General features: G+C 47.7%; 2 protein-coding genes across 3 annotated transcripts in view; one reads left to right on the top strand and one right to left on the bottom strand.

Moving 5' to 3' along the window:
* slc8a4a (solute carrier family 8 member 4a) overlaps positions 1 to 7080 on the bottom strand; it is a 104292-nt gene extending 97212 nt beyond the window's left edge. Inside the window, exon 1 of the mRNA XM_062535532.1 lies at positions 6957 to 7080. The gene's annotated coding sequence lies outside the window, so the exon portion shown is untranslated. The remainder of the gene's footprint in view (positions 1 to 6956) is intronic.
* Positions 7081 to 18647: 11567 nt separating this feature from the next.
* On the top strand, positions 18648 to 24068 carry bada (BCL2 associated agonist of cell death a). 2 transcript variants are annotated; one of them, XM_062535979.1, is made up of 5 exons: positions 18648 to 19026; positions 19306 to 19458; positions 21179 to 21405; positions 22030 to 22100; positions 22660 to 24068. In XM_062535979.1, the coding sequence occupies exons 2-4, from the start codon at positions 19314 to 19316 to the stop codon at positions 22060 to 22062; spliced, it is 405 nt and encodes a 134-aa protein (XP_062391963.1). In that variant the 5' UTR covers positions 18648 to 19026; positions 19306 to 19313; the 3' UTR covers positions 22063 to 22100; positions 22660 to 24068. The 2 variants fall into 2 exon arrangements, with proteins under 2 accessions (XP_062391963.1, XP_062391962.1); XM_062535978.1 differs by lacking the exon at positions 22030 to 22100.
* Positions 24069 to 24138: the final 70 nt, after the last annotated feature.

Consider the following 24138-nt stretch of genomic DNA (forward strand, 5'->3'; position numbering starts at 1 on the left):
AAACCAGTGCCAGTCAGGGCTAAATCCTTCCCTCTGGTAGACGATACAGGGCACTGTTCACCAAAACCAGCCGATACAAAGACAGCTTCTTCCCCCCTTCACTCTGTTGAACACTCAGAAATAGCACACACCCTTACACCGAACATAGTCAATCACCTCATATCATGTGCACTGTGTGTGTGTGTGTGTGTGTGTGTATGTGTGTGTGTGCACCCACCCTTACACCGAACATAGTCAATCACTTCATATCATGTGCACTGTGTGTGTGTACAGTATGTGTGTGTGCACCCACCCTTACACCGAACATAGTCAATCACTTCATATCATGTGCACTGTGTGTGTGTGTGTGTATGTGTGTGTGCACCCACCCTTACACCGAACATAGTCAATCACCCTGTCCTGCTCATCTACCTCATGTGCACTCCAGTCCAACAGGGGAGCTACAGCACACCAGGAGCATAACTGAAGTGTTCCGTTCGCGACACGTAATTTAACCCATTTTAGAAGACTGGTCTATTTTTTTCCGAATGTACGCGCCACTGTGGCGTCTGGTGTAGCTACGTCAATTGATTATAGTGATTATTAACGGCTGCAGCATACGCTTCGCGAACGGAATGCCTCAGTTACGCGCCACTGTGGCGTCTGGTGTAGCTCCCCTGTTACAGTTACAGTATTGTTATTAATACATCATCATTGCACTGACCTGCCTTGCACTATATCTATCTTAGCCCTCTTAGCTCTCTTCTCAATTGTATATTGCTCGCTGAGGTGTCCACTACCATGGCAACCTATATAGGGACAACAAGGAGGCGCCTTGCCAAATTCCCCCTCCGGACAATTGCATTCCCATCCATAGTGTCTATCTATTTGCAAATGTGAACACTGTTTATAATTATTTATTATTATGAATAGGCTTATTCTACTGCCCTTGATTCTATTCGTACTGTTCTGCTTTTTTTATTCTTCATGCTATATTTCTTTGAGTGTTGTACTTTGAGAGCAAAGTTAACCGGAGTCAGATTCCTCCTTGTTTGTTTATGTAAACCTGGTCAGTACAGCTGATTCTGACTCTGATTCCAAATGAGGTTCAAATGAGGAGAGCAGGCTTTGGCTGAGCCAGACCAGAGGTGTATTCAAACGGTGGCCAATGCTCCTGGCCAACATGTTTTCTTTGAACAGTTATTTCTGTGTGTTTGGTGTAAACATCCCATGTCAATGGCCACCGTCCAGCCAGCTCCACATACATTATATGTTCACGCAGAACTCAAGGCAAACAGAAACCTGTTTGCAAATGTGGTTTGTGAATGTTTCTCTATAGCCCTTTTGTGACTGAAAGCCGGCTATGTTTGTGAATTTGAACCAGGGCCAACCAGAGCTAAGTGAGGAGAAGAAGGGAGAGAGAGAGAGAGAAAAGGAGAGGAAGAGAGAGGAAGGGAGAGGAGAGAAGAGCAGAGAAGAGCAGAGAAGAGAAGAGAAGAGAAGAGAAGAGAAGAGAAGAGAAGAGAAGAGAAGAGAAGAGAAGAGAAGAGAAGAGGAGAGGAGAGGAGAGGAGAGGAGAGGAGAGGAGAGGAGAGGAGAGGAGAGGAGAGGAGAGGAGAGGAGAGGGGAGGAGAGGAGAGGAGAGGAGAGGAGAAGAGAAGAGTCTAGTTGAACCAGACCAGGGCCAACTCAGAGCCAATCAAGGTCATATCCATTTCAGCGCTTCTGTCTGTGTGAAAGAGGATAAACAGCTAATCCACTCTCAGAAAAAAACCTGCTTATTTCAGATGCACACATTTGTTCTAATAAGAATCCAAAAAGCCAAGCGTCATAAAACTCTTACAGCGTGACGGTGAAACTGGGGCTGCAGCAGTACAGACAGGCACTCCTCAATAGAACTAGAGGCCTTCTGCAGTACAGACAGGCACTCCTCAATAGAACTAGGCATTCAGCAGTACAGACAGGCACTCCTCAATAGAACTAGGCCTTCAGCAGTACAGACAGGCACTCCTCAATAGAACTAGGCCTTCTGCAGTACAGACAGGCACTCCTCAATAGAACTAGGCCTTCAGCAGTACAGACAGGCACTCCTCAATAGAACTAGGCCTTTTGCAGTACAGACAGGCACTCCTCAATAGAACTAGGCCTTCAGCAGTACAGACAGGCACTCCTCAATAGAACTAGGCATTCAGCAGTACAGACAGGCACTCCTCAATAGAACTAGGCCTTCAGCAGTACAGACAGGCACTCCTCAATAGAACTAGGCATTCAGCAGTACAGACAGGCACTCCTCAATATCCTGTCTGTCTGATCGGCAACCACGGCAACAGAGCCACTCAAGACCTGACACAGACGTCAAACAAGCTTTAAAAAGAACCACAGTCAACTGGAGTGAGCCTTGTTTGGTGTGTGTGTGTGTGTGTGTGTGTGTGTGTGTGTGTGTGTGTGTGTGTGTGTGTGTGTGTGTGTAAAACTCCCTGGTCTTTCCCCAAATTCCCCCTGGCGAGCCTCTGAGCACAGGCAGGCAAGCTGTCGAGGGCAGCGAAAGCATTAGGTGGGCAGTGCCTTTAAAACAGGACAGCAGCACACACACACACACACACTCATGCACACACACACACTCATACACACACACACACACACCCACACACACACACACATACAAACATAAGACACAGACACTCACTCACACACTCACACACACACACACACACACACACACACACACACACACACACACACACACACACACACACACACACACACACACACACACACACCTGCAGCTAACCCTGGCTGACCTGCCTCAGCAGTACTGCAGGAGAGTAAGCAGGAAAGTTTTGTTTGCTCATCAAAAAGCGAACACACACTATTTTACGCTGCGCTTTTGGATCGCACACACAGTAAAGGGCTCAATTTAGCTGTGAAAACCACAATAGAGTGTTAGAGCTCGCTCAAGCTTCCCAGTCCCCTACAGTGAGTGAGTGTGTGTGTGTGTGTGTGTGTGTGTGTGTGTGTGTGTGTGTGTGTGTGAGTGACTGAATGACTGAGTGTTGTGAGTGAGTGAGTGAGTGAGTGAGTGAGTGAGTGACTGACTGACTGACTGACTGACTGACTGAATGACTGAATGACTGAGTGAGTGGGTGAGTGAGTGGGTGAGTGAGTGAATGAGTGACTGAGTGACTGAATGAGTGAGTGAGTGAGTGAGTATTAGGGTTGCAAAATTCCGGGAATTTTCAAAGTTGGAAACTTTCCATGGGAATTAACGGGAATATACGGGAATTAACGGGAATAAATGGGAATTAATGGGAATAAACTGGAAATATTGTATCTGGCAAGTTAGTATATAACAGAGAGCTTAATGTAGTTGGAAAAAACCCATCTTTCAGCACAATGTTAGTTAAAACAACCTGATTTAATGCAAATTCAGTTGAATTTCTACCCTGCACACAGGTCAATTACATGCACACAACAATCAACATAGGCTACTAGACATATAAACCTAATTTTCCCGGTGAAAACGTCATTGCAAACGTTATCTCATGTGGGAATAACTGGTGCGAAACTGGGGGAAGTTTGCGAACAGAGTCGCCCAGTTCTTGGCGTGTCATCACTGTTGTCCTCATGTAAATGGAAGAACGTCATTTTGCATAAGCTCTAATGGGATGGTTAATAATCATATGGTCATATTACTGGTCTGATTTAGCTTGGCACTTTTAAAATAATCACAATCTGTGAGGTTTGGGGTCATACATGTATGTAATATCGGCATTTTTTGGCCAACCGAGGATTAAAATAAATTCATTAAACATTTTTGTAAAAGTCGAGTTAAGTCAGTGTTCATGGCAGTCTTGGCTAGCTAATGTAAACTGCTAGTAAAAAACAAAATTCCCGTAAATTCCCATTAATTCCCTAATTTCCTGTAATTCCATAAAAGTTTCCAATTTTGAATATTTCCAAAATTCCCCAGCTTAACTTCCCATGGGAAATTTCCAGAAAGTTTCTGGAAATTTACCGGAAATTTTCCGCCCCTTTGCAACCCTAGTGAGTATATGTATATATGTGTGAGTGAGTGAGTGTTTCTAGGTGCATATGCACATGAGCTGATCTGAACTGAGTGAGCTGCAGGCTGGACTACTGTGAGATTATGAGAGAGGCACTGGGTCAGGATGAAGGGTGACCGTGGGAGTGTGAATAGACGGATGAATGGATGATTTAATGAATGCATGAATGAATAAGTTAATAAATGGATGGATTGCTGAATTCATTCATTCATTCATTCATTCATTCATTAATGAGTGTGAACAGAGTGAGTGTGAGGAAGAGAGCCCCCTACTGGCGAGGAGAGGAAAGGGCTGTTTCATGAGAGGAGGGGAGCACCCCCCCCCCCCCGCCCCCTATACTCATGTCCTTTCGTAACCTGTCACTCCTAATACCCCTAATACACACACACTCTCTCACCCTCACACACTCTCGCTCTCCCTCACACTCACGCTCACAAACCTCCTCCTAGTCTCACCCTCACACAAAACCTCTAAACCCTCAAACACTCTTACCCCCACGCTCCCTTTCACACACGCATGCTTACACACACACACACACCCTCACACATTTCTTTACTCCCTTTCATACACACACAAACACCTTCACACACTCTCATCCTCTCTCACTCCCACATATCCTCTTATTCCACCCCTTTCTCTCCCTCTAACTGACCCTTATTCTCCCTCTCTTTTCCTCTTTCTCCCTCTCTCTCTTCCTATAACTAACCCTCTCTCTCTCTTCCTCTCTCTCTCCATCCTTCACTCTCTCTCTTTCTCTCTTCCCGTCACTCACTCTCTCTCTGGTTCAGTCGTTCACTCACTCTTTTACGCCACACACACACTCACTCTTTAACGCCGCAAACACACTCTCTCTTTCACAGTCCAAACATGCCCCATCCAACAACACTCACTCTTGCACAGTCCAAACATGCCCCATCCAACAACACTCACTCACTCACTCTTTCACAGTACAATCATGATCCATCCAACAACACTCTCTGGAACCCCAGAGTCACTCCAGCTTAAAACCCAAGATGCAGCCAAACCTGGGGGTGCCTGCCAGACGTACACCACAACACGTGTTAACACGAGAGAAAGAGAGAGAGAGAGAGAGAGAGAAGAAGAAGGTCTAAATATAAAACAGTGCTTGGTGTGCGGGGCAGTGGAAGTAAGGACATGTCGGGGCATTATAAAAATAGAATATATTCAGTCGTTTATGACACCAATCCTCACAATTCAATCTTGTTTTGTCTCACATAATCCAATCAGGAAGGCAAGCTGATGCTGATACACAGAAGCAGACGCACACGCTCACGTACACATGCACGCACACACACACACACACGCACACACACAACAAGCATATTTTCATTGCAATTCTGCGTGGAGACAGTGACATCTCACACGCCTACACACACACTGACTGAACACAAGAAAATATGCAAATTCCTCCATGTTCTGTTTGAAGACATTTATATCCTCGAACATAATTCAAACTGGCACTAATGAATCTTCCTTGCAAGCAACAGAATGTTTGTGTGAAGAAAGTACAGAATCTAACGCAAGACTTCCATGAACACTTACTGTGAATCAAAGGACGCCTGCGTTGACATTACCATTTCTAAGACATTGATGGATGAATGTTTATTATCTATCAAAGTTAAAGTTCAAAGTTATCCTTTGAACAAAAAAACGTAATCCACATTTGTTGTTCTATATATTTTTTTTTTTTGTTTTTTTTTAAAAATCATTTTGGCATAAGATGTCCTTCCATTGTGTTCCACCCAAGGCATTGTGGGAGATTTGCGCTGCGCCCTCGGGGCAGTTCTGGCTCCTCTGCCGCGCGTCTGCGTGCTCATTCACTCGCGCTGGAGCCGTCTCCAACACAACAGCGCGGCCGCTCCAAACACAGAACCGCTGCTGGTCCTCCGGCGTGGGAGCCCCATTAGCATGTATTGATCTAGAGGACATCTTCATCTTCATCTTCATCTTCATCTTTATGCAGCGCTGGAGGTAGATCGCCTCTCAAGTTTAAATTTAGCCAAATTAAAGTTTAATAGAAACCATTTTAAACCATTTAAGTGTGGCACTCTTCAGCCATTCTCAGCACCCATGCACATCCTCACGTCATCGTCTGTCATGTCGTTTGCGGTGCCCTGCTACAGAGCTGGGCATGGGGTGGCACACAGAGGGCATGGGGTGGCACACAGAGGTGGGCATGGGGTGGCACACAGAGGGCATGGGGTGGCACACAGAGCAGTAGACGGGCAGCACACACAGCGGGAGGTGTGGTGTGTGAATACAGGTGAGCAGGTAATACAGGTGTATAACTACAGGTAAAGGCGGCAGCGCGTTGTGGAGCAGCGGTGGTATTCCGCTCCGACACGGGAACGCTGTTCCTCTGAAGCTCGGCGAGCGAGAGAGAGAGAGGCTGGTTACCATGAGAACGCAAGCGAGCGAGTGAGCGAGGCGCCTGTGGCCGCACAAGCTTCAAGCTCAACCCATCACACACACACACAACATGCCTCCCCCTCGCCACTCACACACACACACACACACCGCGGCTCTTACGCAATCAGCACACACTACAGCAGAGTGAGTGAGTGAGTGAGAGTGTGTGTGTGTGTGTGTGTGTGTGTGTGTGTGTGTGTGCGCGCACTAGAGGAGAGGAGCGCTGAATTAGGGCAGGTTGTGTTGAGTGCGCTCTCTGTGCACTCCAACCACCTACATGCCACAGCACCCAGCACAGAATAACACACACACACACACACACACACACACACAGCATCATGTAGTGTATGTATCTCTCCCTCTATCTCACACATAAACACAGACATAAACAACCACAAATAGCCCTTCTCTCACTCTCTCTCTCTCTCTCACTCTCAAACACACACACACACACACACACACACACACACACCTCCACACTACCTGCTTGGAGCTCCCTGCTGGTGGAGTGACGTGGCGGGGTGCTGTAGCGTGTGATGTGGTTTGAGTGGAGTTCTCAGCAGGTCATGGTGGTGTTCCTCTCCGCAGGGGGTGGTGCTGGTGCTGTCTCTGGGTTCCGCAGGGGGTGGTGGTGCCGTTTCTGGGTTCCGCGGGTGGTGGTGGTGGTTCCGGGCTCTTGCTCCCACTACCGCTCCTGCTCCAGACAACAGAGGGAAAGCTCAGCATCAGGAGAGGAGATCAGGCTGAGTGAACGAGTGAGCATGAGTGAGTGAGTGAGTGAGTGAGTGAGTGAGTGAGTGACCATCTAAGTGAGTATTTGAGTGAGTGAATAGCCTATCTGAGTGAATAGCCTATGTGAGTGAGTGAGTATCTGAGTGAGTGAGTGAGTGAGAGAGTGAGTGAGTATTTGAGTGAGTGAATGAGTATCTGAGTGAGTGAGTGAGTGAGTGAGTGAGTGAGTGAGTGAATGAGTGAGTATCTGTGTGAGTGAGTATCTGAGTGAGTGAGTGAGTATCTGCATGAGTGAGTGAGTGAGTGAATGAGTGAGTATCTGTGTGAGTGAGTATCTGAGTGAGTGAGTGAGTGAGTATCTGTGTGAGTGAGTGAATATCTGCGTGAGTGAGTGAGTATCTGTGTGAGTGAGTGAATATCTGCGTGAGTGGGAGGCAATTGAGCGGCTGTTCTACCTCTATCTACCTCTATCTACCTTCAAGCCCACACAGGTGGGTGAAATCCGGCTTACTCAGAGATCAGCGGAGCCGCAAAGGTGAACTCCCAACATGGTGGGGAGCGGAAGTGAGCCAAGCACTACTCACACCATCCGTCAATTCAGAAGTTTGTTTCATCACCAGATTCATGAGTCTCACAACAAGCACATGGGCTCAAACTCTCACCACTATATAATCTGCATAATTCATTCAAGTCTTCTTGACACTCTCAGGGAATGCAGCCTATTCTGGGAATAAAGTGATAACTTAAAATGAAAACAAGTCACTCAAGTAGTCAATACTTACAGCAAAAGAACTGAATTCCTCCTCCGTGGTGTGATTTGGCACAATGCTCTCCGCGGTGTGGCTCTTCTGCACCGAGTCCTACTCAATGGAGCAAGCTGCTGTTGATGCGCAGGATCTCGGAACGTCGCTCCTCTCCAAGAGATGGCCGTGAAACACTCCGTTATTATTTTTCAACACCGTTTGAACACGTAGCCACCCAATTTCACAACTCTCCCTATGAACCAGTGGCAAATGCCTGTGTCATAAAAATAACGGAACCCGACCAAGTAGGAAAATATCAGAAAAACGTGTTTCTTAGATACGAGATCTGGAAAGAAAGGTACAAGAAATATAGGCCTACTTGTTGGCTATAACTGGTAGTCGTTAATGGATGATTAAGAATGCTCCATACCTTGTGAATGGTCATTCACAGCCCATTCTGTAACCCACACAATTCCCAAAAGTGTCTTAGGCGAGCAAACGGCCAGGATAAAAACAATATCGAATTTCAAATGTGGTAGCAGCGGAAAAAATAAGGTTTCCACGTTACCCCGCGAACTGGAAGAATGTTGATATCTTTGAGCGAGCGCATTCTGTGAGCGAGAGGAGACAGCGGGATAGCTGATCCGAAGGCGCGTGTGCACTGCGAGAGTGAGTGAAAGACGCTAACGATGCTCTGGCATCAGCATCAGCACAGCGAAGCCATGAGGACGAGGGAAGATGGGAAAAGTAGGTGGGAGAATGGAGCTATGTAAATGGAACCCTTTCTCTCATTCTCATTCTCGCTCTACTCTCTCACTCCGTCTGTCGGCGGATTGGCTCTGGTGGAGAGCATAGGCAAAGCGCGAGAAAAACGACCGTTTTCGTTTTCAGCAGTGTTGACTGCAGCAGCGCGAGGGCGGGAGGGGAAGGGACTCGAGCCTGCACCTGCCCGAGAATAAGCCATGCATAGCGCGAGACCCCTCAGATTCGGATCGAACGGCAATAACTGTCCTCAGGACAAATATATCGAACCAAAGCCATACAAACTTGTAAATAGTTTCGAATTTGGTGAAGTCTTACACAATTGATGGAATCTCCAATTAGGTCCAGTGAATTTGCTCTCTGCAAGTCAAGCCCTCCACTCTCACACACGGACACGCGGAGGGCAGGAGAGAGCAAGCATTATCATTAGCAACAACAGCATTTCCACTGGCCACTTTAAAATTTGCTTCCACCAGCAACCGCATCAATTCCGGCTTAATGGACCATGTTAAAACCATCATATTTAACGCGCGGCGAGTAAAATCCATTCCCCGTGCCTGTGGGCTACTGGAGAGTAGAAGGCTGAATTTAGATCAGTCCTGGGGATCCATACTGCCTTCATGATCCGCTCAAATGGCGAGTGTTTTGTTCAAAAACAAGGAATTTCTCACTTAGTCTTCCAGCACAGCATTGGTAACAGCTGATTTAAATGTGAGAACGCACCGGTAAACATGGTTACTTCTCTCTGACTGGGTTCTGCTGTAAAGACCTGGAATAGGGAGGAAAACACCCATGTTTCTATACATTAAGTCCATGAATGTCTGATAATGTCATGAAGTTTAGTTTAGGAAATCTTTCATTTTATATGGGAAATACTAGCGAGATGAATCAAGTGAGAAGTGCAACCCAGATTCCAGCTCTGTGCACATGTGGGCTGCTATGGATGAGGCTCTGGATAGTCTTCATTCAATGTGTCATCTTCTTGATGGTGCAACATCAGGCTACTTTATACCATACATTGCAAGCCTACATTATAGCATATTAGAAACCAGTGCAGTTGTCCCCCATGATCCAACATTTTGATTTTATTCATATATTTATTTTGTCTTAGATTATGCTCAAGGATAGTAGGATACACACATTTATTCTCTCAGGATAAATACCTTCTAAATAGATGGGAAATCTTTTTAATGGCTGTTTTAGTCGTCGAATGACAGAGGCGGCATGATAGCAGTGGTTCATTCGACGCAAGCATCTGACAAACACATGAAACACACACACATGAGACATTTCCATTTTATCATCATACTCTTATCCTCCAACCCGCCCACACACACACCCACACACGCTCACACATGAGGCCGTTATTCTATAGTTACACATGATGCTGATATACCACACACACATGCACACACACACACACACACACACACACACACGGCAAATATAACTCTCACACACACACGGCAAATATAACTCACACACACACGGCAAATATAACACACACACACACGGCAAATATAACTCACACACACACACACACACACACACACACACAGAGCAAATATAACGCACACATGCACACACATGCACACCACAAGGCAGATATAACACACTCACGCACACACACACACAAGGCAGACATGACGCACTCACGCACACACACACACAAGGCAAATATAACGCACACACACACAAGGCAGACATAACGCACACAGGCAGACACACACACACACACACACACACACACACGGCAGATATAACACACAAACACACACGCACAAGGCAGATATAACACACACACACGTACAAGAGAGATATAACATACACACACACACACACACACTCAAGGGCGATATTCTATATACAGTACACACAATGCTGATATACTACACACATACACACAATGCTGATATACCACACACACACACACACACACACACACACACACACACACACACACACACACACACACCAGGCTGATATAACACACACACACACACACACACACACACACACACGAGGCCAATATTCTACACATACACCCACACACACTCACACATGAGGCCGATATTCTATAGTTACACATGATGCTGATATACCACACACACACACACACAAACACAAACACACACACAAACACACACAAACACACACACAAGCACAAACACCACAAGGGGATCAATCTCACATAGAAAACTAGATGTACCACAGAGCAGCACAATTTTGAGCTTACTACAACGCCTCATTTTTGCCTTCCCATTTTCAACTAGGTGGCGCTATACCTCATGAGTGGATATGGGATGTGCTGGCCCCTGGAGACCAACACACTAAAATAATTTAGATATCCTAGACCTAGGCCCTACGGTTCTCAAGATATTCACAGAATTATCAAAAATTCCGCATGGCATCCTTGGGGGGCTACGTGCCCACCAAGTTTCCTGTAGCCTGATCTTTCAGTGCCCAGAATCGCTGATGGAAATTCATTGAAGAAGAAAAAAAAAACCGTCATGACCACCTACATCACCTACACCACCTACACCACCTACATCACCTACACCACCTACATCACCTACATCACCTACAAAAACCTACATCACCTACCTGACCACCGCAACTTCATCATTACGACGGCTAAAAGCATGGCCAAGGTAGGGTGGTGCTATAGTAGCGTCATTACAACGGCTCAAAAGCATGGCCAAGGTAGGGTGGTGCTATAGTAGCGTCATTACAACGGCTCAAAAGCATGGCCACGGTAGGGTGGTGCTATAGGAGGGCTCAAAAGCATGGCCACGGTAGGGTGGTGCTATAGGAGGGCTCAAAAGCATGGCCACGGTAGGGTGGTGCTATAGGAGGGCTCAAAAGCATGGCCACGGTAGGGTGGTGCTATAGGAGGGCTCAAAAGCATGGCCACGGTAGGGTGGTGCTATTAGGACGGCTCAAAAGCATGGCCACGGTAGGGTGGGGGCAGGCTATGGAGAAACAGCTACAACCAATCAGCCTTGTCTATATTCCTATTATTCATCAGCACCATAATACGTGTTAACCTATGGGTTTCTGTCAGCTATGTATGTATTGTATGTAACTACACACATGCATTAGGGATATATAACTATGTAATTATAGAACATGCATGTGACTTAACAACCTTCAGTAGGCTACACATGTTTACACGTCAGAGATTAAATGAAGTGGCTTGCCGACACCGTGCTGTCTAATGAAGCTGCATTCATTTAAATAACAATAGAGGTGCCACATTGGAAGTGTTGGCAAATGTCAGTTAGACATTGGTGCTGATATGAGTGCCAATCAGCCTATTTAAACCCATTTATGTCTTTCCCATATGTCTTTCCCAGTACTAAACATCTCGTAAAACCTTTAACCATTTAAACCCATTCCCCAGTACTAAACGTTTCTAAAAATAGCATATTTCAACCCTTTCCCCAGTTTTAAACATCTCCTAAAATAGCTTGTTTAAACCCAAACCCCAGTACTAAACATTTCCAAAAATAACTCATTTAAACCCTTTCTCCAGTACTCCAGTAAAGGCTTCCTAAAATAGTCGATTTAAACAATTGATGTCTTTTCCAGTACTAAACGTCTACTAAAATAGGTTTTTGCACTCGTCTCTTTATCGGCCCCTCCTCGGTGCACGCCTCTGGGGCTGCTTCTCTTGGCCTGGGCTCCGTTGATAAGAGATTCTGTCTCCATGCGACGGCCCTGGTGAAATAACGGATGCAAATAAATAATAAAGAGATTTAACGTTTAAATGTGTCGTCATGATGCCTTTTAACAGGGCCTTAATTAAAGTGTTTGCATGCATTCAGCATCAACACACAGGCTAGCAAACACACACATTAGTGGAGCGCATGGTTCTTACAGGCGAGTAACGCCCCACCATATTGATCCCAGGGCCTCAGGAGGCTTACGCAGGGCTTAACTGGAGAACTCCCCACACCAGCGAGCAGAGGAGGAGAGGAGAGAAGTGCCGGCGTGATAACCTCCGAGCGACAGCGAGCTGGCACCGCGCTTGATTACTGCAGCTTGGTGCACAACCAAGTCATTTGGAGCCGAGCACATGAGGGCTTAGCCGCTCTGCGTCTCCTCGTTATGCTCAGAGCACAAAGGGCCCGACTCCAGTGACCACTCACCCCCACCACACTAACCCCCCCCGCCTCGTTATGCTCCGAGCACAAAGGGCCCGACTCTGTGAGCACTCACCCCCACCACTCACCCCCACCACACTCACCCCCACCACTCATCCCCCCTACTAACCCCTACTACTAAACCCCACCACTCACCCCCACACTCACCCCCACCACACTCACCCCCACCACTCACCCTCACCACTCACCCCCACCCTACTCACCACCACTCACCCCCACCACACTCACCCCCACCACACTCACCCCCACCACACTCACCACCACCACTCCCCCACCACACTCACCCCCACCACTCACCCCCACCACTCACCCTCACCACTCACCCCCACCCTACTCACCACCACTCACCCCCACCACACTCACCCCCACCACTCACCCTCACCACTCACCCCCACCCTACTCACCACCACTCACCCCCACCACTCACCCCCACCCTACTCACCCCCACACTCACCCCCACCACACTCACCACCACCACACTCACCACCACCACTCACCCCCCCCCCCCCCCCCACACACACTCACCCCCACCACTCCCCCCTCCCCCCACCACCACTCACCCCCTTCGGAAGATTCAACTCCCCATGCACATTCTAGCCAATGACAAGCACATGACATTGGACATCACACCTTAAAAGTGACGTATGTTCATACAAGTGCGCTGTAGGGAGTTTCTGAGGAGTCCGGCAGGCTTCAGTTCCACTCTGCTCTGGATCGTATAGAAGTAGAGCGAGCGAAGCAGACTGGCTATAACTGGCCAAGAGTGGGGAGCAGCGGCAGCTGTGCTAGGGGTTAATGCCCAGTAATGTCCACCAGCGTGAGAGTCTTTAGGAGTTGGCTCAGGGTATGCTGTTTTGGGGCCAAAGAGTGGAAGGAGAAAGGCAATTACGTTAATGGAACAATAGCACCCTCTAGAGGCGAATGTCTGAAACAGGCGAGAGAGGTCCTGTCAGGACTTAAACCCTCTTCGTCACGGTGAAGCAATATCTCGATCTGCCGCCCAGGTGCCCTCTGCGTCGTCCCAACTGCTCATCGTATATGGAACTACAGGTGAGAGAAAGTGAACAGGATAATACAAAACACCCCAAATCATACACAACAACTCTGTAAGATTTAAATATAAACACATGAGTTTGGATAACACTGTGAACAATTACTATTTATAGATAACTGTGAAACACTGAGGAGGCTCTGCTGTTGCAAGAGCAATGTTGTCCTGAAGTTTGCTGGTGGTGGCTGGGTCTGAGAGTAAGATCAAACTGAGCCAGCTGGACCTATCTGATCAGTCCCTGAAGTGTTCCTTTATGTACATATTGTGTGTTATTGATGATTATATGATATATAAAAACATTTATTTGTTTTGTAGATCATGAGTCTGTAGATTTGTAGATCCTCTCTCATCAGCATAACACTTGAGGCTTGTGTTCTTGTTTTCAGGTTTGTCCAGAGAGGCTGCGTTACAGCTCGAGGCAGACTTTTAAATACAGCTGATGAGGCATGATTGGGTTCTAATGTGCAAATCTCAACCCTTTTATTGAGCAACCGCAGAAGGACGACTCATTACCACTCCTCAGGTAGAGACATCTCTCTGTGTAGGGTATTGGAGATGACCGTAGTATGTGTAGGCTATTGGAGATGACCGTAGTGTGTGTACATGTAGGGTATTGGAGCTGACCATAGTGTGTGTACATGTAGGGTATTGGAGCTGACCATAGTGTGTGTAGGGTATTGGAGCTGACCGTAGTGTGTGTAGAGTATTGGAGATGACCGTAGTGTGTGTAGGGTACTGGAGCTGACCGTAGTGTGTGTACATGTAGGGTATTGGAGCTGATCGTAGGGTGTGTGGTATTGGAGCTGATCGTAGCGTTTGTAGGCTATTGGAGCTGATCGTAGGATATTGGAGCTGATCGTAGGGTATTGGAGTGGGTTAAAATGGCTCTGTGTTAACTGGTGCTTCCTGTTAGGGGATTCTATTAGGCTTTTGAGTTCTCTAGAGGTGTATGATGGACATACGGGTGTTGGGTTTAGGTGTGTGTGATTGACAGGTGTTGGGTTTAGGTGTGTGTGATTGACAAGTGTTGGGTTTAGGTGTGTGTGATTGACAGGTGTTGGGTTTAGGTGTATGATGGACAGGTGTTGGGTTTAGGTGTGTGTGATTGACAGGTGTTGGGTTTAGGTGCGTGTGATTGACAGGTGTTGGGTTTAGGTGTATGATGGACAGGTGTTGGGTTTAGGTGTATGATGGACAGGTGTTGGGTTTAGGTGTGTGTGATTGACAGGTGTTGGGTTTAGGTGCGTGTGATTGACAGGTGTTGGGTTTAGGTGTGTATGATGGACAGGTGTTGGGTTTAGGTGTATGATGGACATATGGGTGTTGGGTTTAGGTGCGTGTGATTGACAGGTGTTGGGTTTAGGTGCGTGTGATTGACAGGTGTTGGGTTTAGGTGTGTGTGATTGACAGGTGTTGGGTTTAGGTGCGTGTGATTGACAGGTGTTGGGTTTAGGTGCGTGTGATTGACAGGTTTTGGGTTTAGGTGCGTGTGATTGACAGGTGTTGGGTTTAGGTGCGTGTGATTGACAGGTTTTGGGTTTAGGTGCGTGTGATTGACAGGTGTTGGGTTTAGGTGTGTGTGATGGACAGGTGTTGGGTTTAGGTGTATGATGGACAGGTGTTGGGTTTAGGTGTATGATGGACATATGGGTGTTGGGTTTAGGTGTGTGTGATTGACAGGTGTTGGGTTTAGGTGCGTGTGATTGACAGGTGTTGGGTTTAGGTGCGTGTGATGGACATATGGTGTTGGGTTTAGGTGCGTGTGATTGACAGGTGTTAGGTTTAGGTGTACGATGGACATACTGTATGGTGTTGGGTTTAGGTGTGTGTGATTGACAGGTGTCGGGTTTAGGTGTGTGTGATGGACATACGGATGTTGACATATTAACAGACTTGACATTTTTATTATCTTTAAAACAAAAGGCCTTACAGACATCATCAAGCCTGTATTAAACCGACGGCTGAAGCAGTCTGATGAGACACTGCAAGAGCTCTGGATGTGCTGAGCTGGCTTTTCTGATGGCTGCATGTATGCCTGCAGGCCACAACGCAGCAATGGCAGGTATGTGTGTGCATGTGTGTGTGTGTGTGTGTGTGTGTGTGTACTGACAGCAATGTGAAATTACTATGTGTTTTTTTATGATTCTGTTTGCAGGAATGATCCTTCGGCTCTCTACTTGAACCTATTTCTATCATGGTGTAGCCATGATGGATCGGGTCTCTACTTGAACCTATTTCTATCATGGTGCAGCCATGATCGATCGGGTCTGTATTTGAGCTATTTGTTTCAGTTAATGAGTTGCTTTCTCATCACACGCAATCCAACCTACAGCACCTTCATCACTTGCAACTAAACAGTGATCAGGACACTGAAACCTGGGCACAGGGATCTCTTCACCAAGAGTGAAGACCATGGTGCTGTGTGTGTGTGGCATGGTGCTGTGTGTGTTGAATTGAAGGCTTCTGTATGCAGATGATGATGAAGTCCGCAGGAGTGAGCCTGATGAGGACGATTAACCCAAATCATGACTCGCTCGCTTCAGTCTCCTGCTGAGGCCTCTAGAGCAGACCGCAGCTACGCCTGTCAAACCAACAACATGCTGACAACAGCCTGCTACGCCTGTCAAACCAACATGCTGACAACAGTCTGCAAGGAGCTCTCAAACACCTACCGAATAGATCAAACTGACTTTGACACGAGTCTGGATGTGCTCTGATGCAGAGCTGGGTCAGAACTGGGACGGAATCGTCCAGCAGTTAACTGCGATCATCTCAGATTGCTAACGAGCGTGTCGGTACTTCATGAAAGGGTCGTTGATCAAAGGCCTGACCACAGGGTGCTAACGCCTGTCAGCACCACATCATGGCCGTCAGCCGCTCAGGGTCATAACAAACGACAAAAACGATCGTCAGTCAGGCCACGAAGGAGCCGTAAAGCTACGGGTTGGAGCCGTAAAGCTACGGGTTGGAGCCCTTGGAATCAGGAATTATGTGCTGGAACGCAAGAAAAACAGCTGACTGAATTTACGGCCCAATTAAGAGGTTCAATAAGCAGCAGGCCTTCTCATTGTGCAAGAGGGAAAAAGAGGACTCAAAGACTAGAGTTGCCCACATCTGCAAAACACCATGTCGATAACCTCCCATCTCTCTCTCCCTCTTTCTCTCTCTCACACACTCGCATACACACACACACACACACACACCACTCTCTCTCACACACACACATACACACACCTCTCTCTCTCTCTCTCTCCACACACACACACACACACACACACAATTCCTACCCAGTGATCTGAAGCTCACTCCAGGGGGCTGTTCTGCTCTCTGCACTTTCTGGCCAGCTAATGGCTGCTGTAGCCTCTGTGATCTATGAAGGCACTTGGAGACACATCTGGGTCTCCTCCAGACCAGTCCCCTGCTCACGCCTCATACACACACACACACACACACACACACACACACACACACACACACCTCGGTCTCATCCAGACCAGTCCCCTGCTCATGTCTCATCCAGACCACACACACACACACACACACACACACACACACACACACACACACACACATCTGGGTCTCATCCAGACCAGTCCCCTGCTCACGTCTCATCCAGACCACACACACACACACACACACACACACACACACACACACACACACACACACCTGGGTCTCATCCAGACCCCCCCCCCCACACACACACACACACACACACACACACACACACACACACACACATCTGGGTCTCATCCAGACCAGTCCCCTGCTCACGTCTCCTGCTTATCTTACGCTCGTTGTCACAGCACACGTGTGTTTGCATCCTCAGGCTACGGATGGAATTATTGATATGATTTCTGGTCAGTAGGAGGAACATTCTGGTACTTCAACATTAGTGTTTGGGTAGGCTAATCATTTGGTCAATTACTTTAATTCATTCATTTAAATAACGTTTTATATATTCTCAATTAGACTAATAATATAGGCCTATCCAAAGTATAATTGAGCAGAATTTTACTGATTCAAAATCGACGCATCTTCAAAGCACCAGAAAATTCTGACTGTGACCCCAAAACATTTTAAGCACGCAGTGCTTACGATGAATGTTAGTGGGTGTCGATCGCCATCTACGGGAAATTAAAAGACATGCACTGTATAAATTAAGTAATTCCTCGAAATAACCTCGACCTGCAGTGCTTCAAGAGGAGAACGATTTAATAATTCCTCTAGTGGATTCAATTTATCAGAAGGCTACGACTGAGTCTCTATAATGAAGCATAAATAATAGAGGAATTAAAATACATTAATTAGTTTAGCCTGCAGCATTCTCATTTTATATGGCTGTGGTTGAAAAAAATAAATAACGCACCACTGTTGTCAATACACTGGGAGAAAAAAATATCTTATTTCCAGAGTGTGTAGAATGCTAAATATCTAAACCGCAAGAAATTCTCACGCCGTGTGGGAAAATGGTGCCCTCCACGCGCACTTTCATAGACAGGCTGGCTTCAGCGCGCGCCTGAGCGCAGAGTAAACAAGTCACGAGACCGCACGGGCTCGAGAACCCTATCGCAACAGTGACGTTGAGATGAGAGAGCGGCTGAAAACAGGCCAATCGGGCGCGCTTATTGGCTGCCTGCGCGGCTCCTGTCTCACCTGATTGGCTAAGAAGGTGCAACGGTGTTGTCGATGTACTGAGCAACGATAGACAACAACAATACCAAGGCTGGCATGAGCTCATATTTGCGGTAGCTCGTGGTGCCAGGACGTTTGATTGTGCGAATTAGCACTGAGAATCGATTTTATTGCGAAGACAATCATTTAAAGTCGATGTTTCTTGCAAGGACCAACTCAGGACGTAACCATGAGTGTCTAGTGGGTTTATTTAATCCAAAATGAGAGTTAAAGCAATTAGCTGTCGTCGCTACTATTGTTGTTGATTGCTGGGTGTGTCAATTACCATGAGGCAATCAATATCGATCTCGACTCTCGATAATTTAAGGTAGACAAGAAGAGAGGAAGTTGAACAACGCTGACTCAACAACCTGAGGTTTCGACCACTTCAGTCTATTGTCCAGGATTTTATCCGGACACAAGAGGTATGTTGGTTGAAGCGAACTAGCGATAGCCAGTACGAAGCTAGCCCCTATTGACTAGCGGCTGCATGGCTTTTGAATGTACAGTGTCCATAATTGAAAATAACACAACGTTACTTATTTTGGTTGAATGGCTGTTGTTGAAAATTGCACAAGTTCTATACATATGCTATTTCGTTTGTGTTGGTAGTAACGTCACCGTTTCAAACTTCCCGTTATTATGCCAAGCATTAGCCCCATGATCATTTCTGTCTGTTCAATCATCTGACCTGTCTCCGCAAGGTTCCGCCATGGAAAACCACACCGGCTCCAGCCCCGACCCGAGCACCGACCCGGCGGATCTGGATGAGAGAACACTTCCTGCAGACACACACACCGAGGAAGAAACAGATCTGAATTTCCCTCAAGACCGTCAACCAAACACCATAAAATCAGGTGAGATGATCAGATACTGTAACAGCGTGGACAGCTCTGTATTGGTATGTAAATTATACAGAATAATAAGAATAGGTATAAACACTTCAGATGCCCATGCACTTTCGCTGCTGGGCCCCGATTAACCTCAGGAGGTGAAGTAGGCGTAAACAACACTCCTCAGTGTGAGGCATCATTCATGACTTGATGTTGTCCATAATCTCCTGTGCCCTGGCTGCCTTCTCATCCTTACCCTCCTGTGTGTTCTACTGTGTTCTCATCCTTACACTGCTGTGTGTTCTACTGTGTTCTCATCTTTACCCTGCTGTGTGTTCTACTGTGTTCTCATCCTTACCCTGCGTGTTCTACTGTGTTCTCATCTTTACCCTGCTGTGTGTTCTACTGTGTTCTCATCCTTACCCTGCGTGTTCTACTGTGTTCTCATCTTTACCCTGCTGTGTGTTCTACTGTGTTCTCATCCCTACCCTGCTGTGTGTTCTCATTGTTCTACTGTGTTCTACTGTGTTCTCATCCTTACACTGCTGTCTGTTCTACTGTGTTCTCATCCTTACACTGCTGTGTGTTCTACTGTGTTCTCATCCTTACCCTCCTGTGTGTTCTACTGTGTGTGTTCTACTGTGTTCTCATCCCTACCCTGCGGTGTGTCCTCATTGTTCTACTGTGTTCTCATCCTTACCCTGCTGTGTGTTCTACTGTGTTCTCATCCTTACCCTCCTGTGTGTTCTACTGTGTGTGTTCTACTGTGTTCTCATCCCTACCCTGCTGTGTGTTCTCATTGTTCTACTGTGTTCTCATCCTTACCCTGCTGTGTGTTCTACTGCATTCTCATCCTTACCCTGCTGTGTGTTCTACTGTGTGTGTTCTACTGTGTTCTCATCCTTACCCTGCTGTGTGTTCTACTGTGTGTGTTCTACTGTGTTCTCATCCTTACCCTGCTGTGTGTTCTACTGTGTGTGTTCTACTGCGTTCTCATCCTCACCCTGCTGTGTGTGTTCTACTGTGTTCTCATCCTCACCCTGCGGTGTGTTCTACTGTGTTCTCATCCTCACCCTGCTGTGTGTTCTACTGTGTGTGTTCTACTCTGTTCTCATCCCTACCCTGCTGTGTGTTCTCATTGTTCTACTGCGTTCTCATCCTTACCCTGCTGTGTGTTCTACCGTGTGTGTTCTACTGCGTTCTCATCCTCACCCTGCTGTGTGTTCTACTGTGTGTGTTCTACTGCGTTCTCATCCTCACCCTGCGGTGTGTTCTACTGTGTGTGTTCTACTGTGTTCTCATCCCTACCCTGCTGTGTGTTCTCATTGTTCTACTGTGTTCTCATCCTTACCCTGCTGTGTGTTCTACTGCGTTCTCATCCTCACCCTGCGGTGTGTCCTCATTGTTCTACTGCCTTCTCATCCTCACCCTGCTGTGTGTTCTACTGTGTGTGTTCTACTGTGTTCTCATCCTTACCCTCCTGTGTGTTCTACTGTGTGTGTTCTACTGTGTTCTCATCCCTACCCTGCTGTGTGTTCTCATTGTTCTACTGTGTTCTCATCCTTACCCTGCTGTGTGTTCTACTGCGTTCTCATCCTCACCCTGCTGTGTGTTCTACTGTGTGTGTTCTACTGTGTGTGTTCTACTGCGTTCTCATCCTCACCCTGCGGTGTGTTCTACTGTGTGTGTTCTACTGCGTTCTCATCCTCACCCTGCGGTGTGTTGTCCTCTGCTGCGTCTGCAGGTGGCGGTCGCGTGCGGCTGTACTCCGAGTCTCAGGTGTACACCATCAGCCGCTGTGAGGAGGCGGAGCCTGCGGAGGGGGGCGGGGCCTCGGAGGAGGGGACGGGCGACGGCGCTCCGTTCCGCGGGAGATCCCAGTCGGCGCCCGCCGCTCTCTGGGCCGCCAAGCGCTACGGACGCCAGCTCCGCCGCATGAGCGACGAGTTCGACACCTGGCTGGACCGAGGGGTGAGCAGTGTGTGTGTGTGTGTGTGTGTGTGTGTGTGTGTGTGTGGGCAGGGTCATAGAGCGAGAGTGTACACAGTGGTGCCTTGTTTCTAAATTCTAAATGTGTGCACTGCAGTCACAGGACAAGATGCTGTGATCAGAGTGTGTGTGCGTGCGTGCTGAAACGGTGGTGTACGTGTGAAAGTGTGTGTGGGCAGGCGCTTCAGCAGAGTGTGTTTCAATAATAGTGTTGTGGCGGTGAAAGTGTGTGTGTGAGTCGACAAGGGGGGGTTCTGAACAGGTTTGCATGGTGATGTGTGTGTGATGTAGGCTATGAAGATGTGTCAGGGAAGGCATGTTGAGGGAAAGTGTGTGTGGGCGGGCAGAAGGGTAAGCAGAGTGAGGTTTTGATGATGGTGGTACAGTATGTAGGTGAAAGTGTGTGTGTGTGTGTGTGTGTGTGTGCGCAAGGGGATTCTGAAAAGTGAGTTTAAATGATTGTGGTGTGTATGTGAATATGTGTGTGCAAGGGGATTACATGTGAGTTTAAATGATGGTGTGTGTGTGAATGTGTGTGTACAAGGGTGTTGTGAACAGTGTAAGGGTTTACATGATGGTGTGTATGTGAATGTGTGTGTGTTGTAGGCCATGAAGAGGCGTGTTGAGGGAAACAAATAGCTGTGGGCAGATGAGGCACGTGCACGAGACAGCCCGAGGTAAACAGGAAGTAGGTTAGAACAGTCACAGGTCATGGAACAGTGAGGAGGTCCTGAGTGTTCTTAAAACAAGTACAGAACAACAGCACAGCCGTTAGGTTGCAACCACTTCCTTTTTCAGTTCTGTTATTGTGATATGAAAATGCTCCTCTCCCCAGCACACAACTATATCTCCACCCCTTTCTGTCTGGTCTCCTTCTCTTTCCCTCCCTCCCTCCCTCTCTCTCCCCCCCTCCCTCTCTCTCCCCCCCTCCCTCTCTGTCTCCCCCTACCTCAACCTCTTCTCTGACGACCCCATCCCTCTCTCTCTCCCCCTACCTCAACCTCTTCTCTGACGACCCCATCCCTCTCTCTCTCCCCCCCTCCCTCTCTCCCCCCCCTACCTCGACCTCTTCTCTGACGACCCCATCCCTCTCTCTCTCCCCCCCTCCCTCTCTCTCCCCCCCTCCCTCCCTCTCTCCCTCCCCCTACCTCGACCTCTTCTCTGACGACCCCATCCTCCCTCTCTCCTCCTACCTCGACCTCTTCTCTGACCCCATCCTTCCCTCTGTGTGTGCAGGAGCAGAAGCGTGCGGGTGTGTGCGGGCTCCATCGCCAGGGCCTGCGTGGGTGGTTCTCCTTCCTGTGGAGCCAGAAGGAGGAGGAGGGCAGAGACTGAAGCGCCCGCCGGGTGCGTTCCCTCGCATCACGCCGGTGGAGGGGGAACGCACCATCTCCACACAGCTACAGTCGCTGTCCACAGACTCAGCCGTTCGCACAGAATCATACACGGCCACAATGCCTTTTCTTACCTGTGTACAACACACACACACCCACACCCACACACAACCCCTGGGAGGTTTGGAGCCGCGCGTCTGAAGACAAGAGGGAAAGGTTAATGTCTTGCAATAATTGGTGAATAAGAGTAGTTTTGCAAAACCGATAACTGTTAGTTTAATCTGACAATCTCCAAAGTGACAATCTCGCTCATACAAAAATAGATGGCATTTCACAGATATAAAAAAAAATATTTATCAATATTTACAATTTAAAGTATAAAATATTTCTACCATAAGTGTTATTTTGTTCAATGTCCTTTTCTAGTATAAATTATAGATATAAATCGCTAAATGTGTGCGTACAATCAAAGGTTAGATAATCTCCTGCCACAACCCAAATACCTGCTGAGCAGCAGCACCAGGCCTGAGAGGAGCTGGGGCGGATCTGGGGCGGATCTGGGGAGGAGCCGGGGAGGAGCTGGGGAGGAGCCGGGGAGGAGCTGGGGCGGCCCGGCGCTTAACCAGGACGGACTCTTCAGAGGAGAATCAGAGGATAATGATGAGAATGGAGTGTAGTGTTCCCTAGTCGTCCCGTACCTTACCTTACCTGGCTCAGGATTGATGTTTGCCCTCACCTGTGCCGTCGTGAACTACCTGTAGTCGGACTTTACCTGTGCGTATGTATGTACAGTACGCCGCTTGTGACGCGTACAGACTGCCTGATGCGTTCCACCTGCGCAAGACTGCGCACCTGAACTGGAACGACTCCTTATGTACATTTCCATTATTTAAATATTTATGGCAAAAAAAATACATTAATGTTATTGCTGTTTGTTTGTTTGTTTAAGTTGTAAACATCTCATGTGTGCATATTGGTGGGAGACTTTGTTGTTGTACAGGATGCCTGTAGACGCCCCGTGCGTGTAGTATTGTCGTTACCTGAAGCCCTCCTCTTCACCAGCTGTGCTTCGCCTGCTGATTACAGCACACAGACTGTGCCTCCCAAACTACTGCTGACCATGGCTGCCCGCACGGCACAGGACTGTGGGGCTGGTCTGGCCCGGATCCGGCTGGGACATGGCCCTCATACGGGCCAGATCTGGCCCACGGTCCACTGCCAGCTGGGCCTAGACTGTCACCTGAGGTGGGAAAGGGCTTGTTGAGGTAGCCTTGCAGCCATACTGCTGGGGTTCTACTTGAAATGTACCTGAACTATTTAAAATGCTGGTTTTTACCACTCTTTATAAATATTTGTAATTTCATACAAACTGTTTTTACTC

The sequence above is a fragment of the Sardina pilchardus genome, chromosome 5 (assembly GCF_963854185.1).
Source record: "Sardina pilchardus chromosome 5, fSarPil1.1, whole genome shotgun sequence".
In the NCBI taxonomy this organism is placed as follows: Eukaryota; Metazoa; Chordata; class Actinopteri; order Clupeiformes; family Clupeidae; genus Sardina; species Sardina pilchardus.

What these genes read in the sequence shown, in the direction of transcription:
- bada (XM_062535978.1), top strand. Translation starts at nt 19,314, where the DNA reads ATGGAAAACCACACCGGCTCCAGCCCCGACCCGAGCACCGACCCGGCG. An exon ending in ACCAAACACCATAAAATCAG is followed by an intron (nt 19,459 to 21,178) that starts GTGAGATGATCA and finishes CTGCGTCTGCAG; the next exon opens with GTGGCGGTCGCGTGCGGCTG. An exon ending in ACACCTGGCTGGACCGAGGG is followed by an intron (nt 21,406 to 22,659) that starts GTGAGCAGTGTG and finishes CTGTGTGTGCAG; the next exon opens with GAGCAGAAGCGTGCGGGTGT.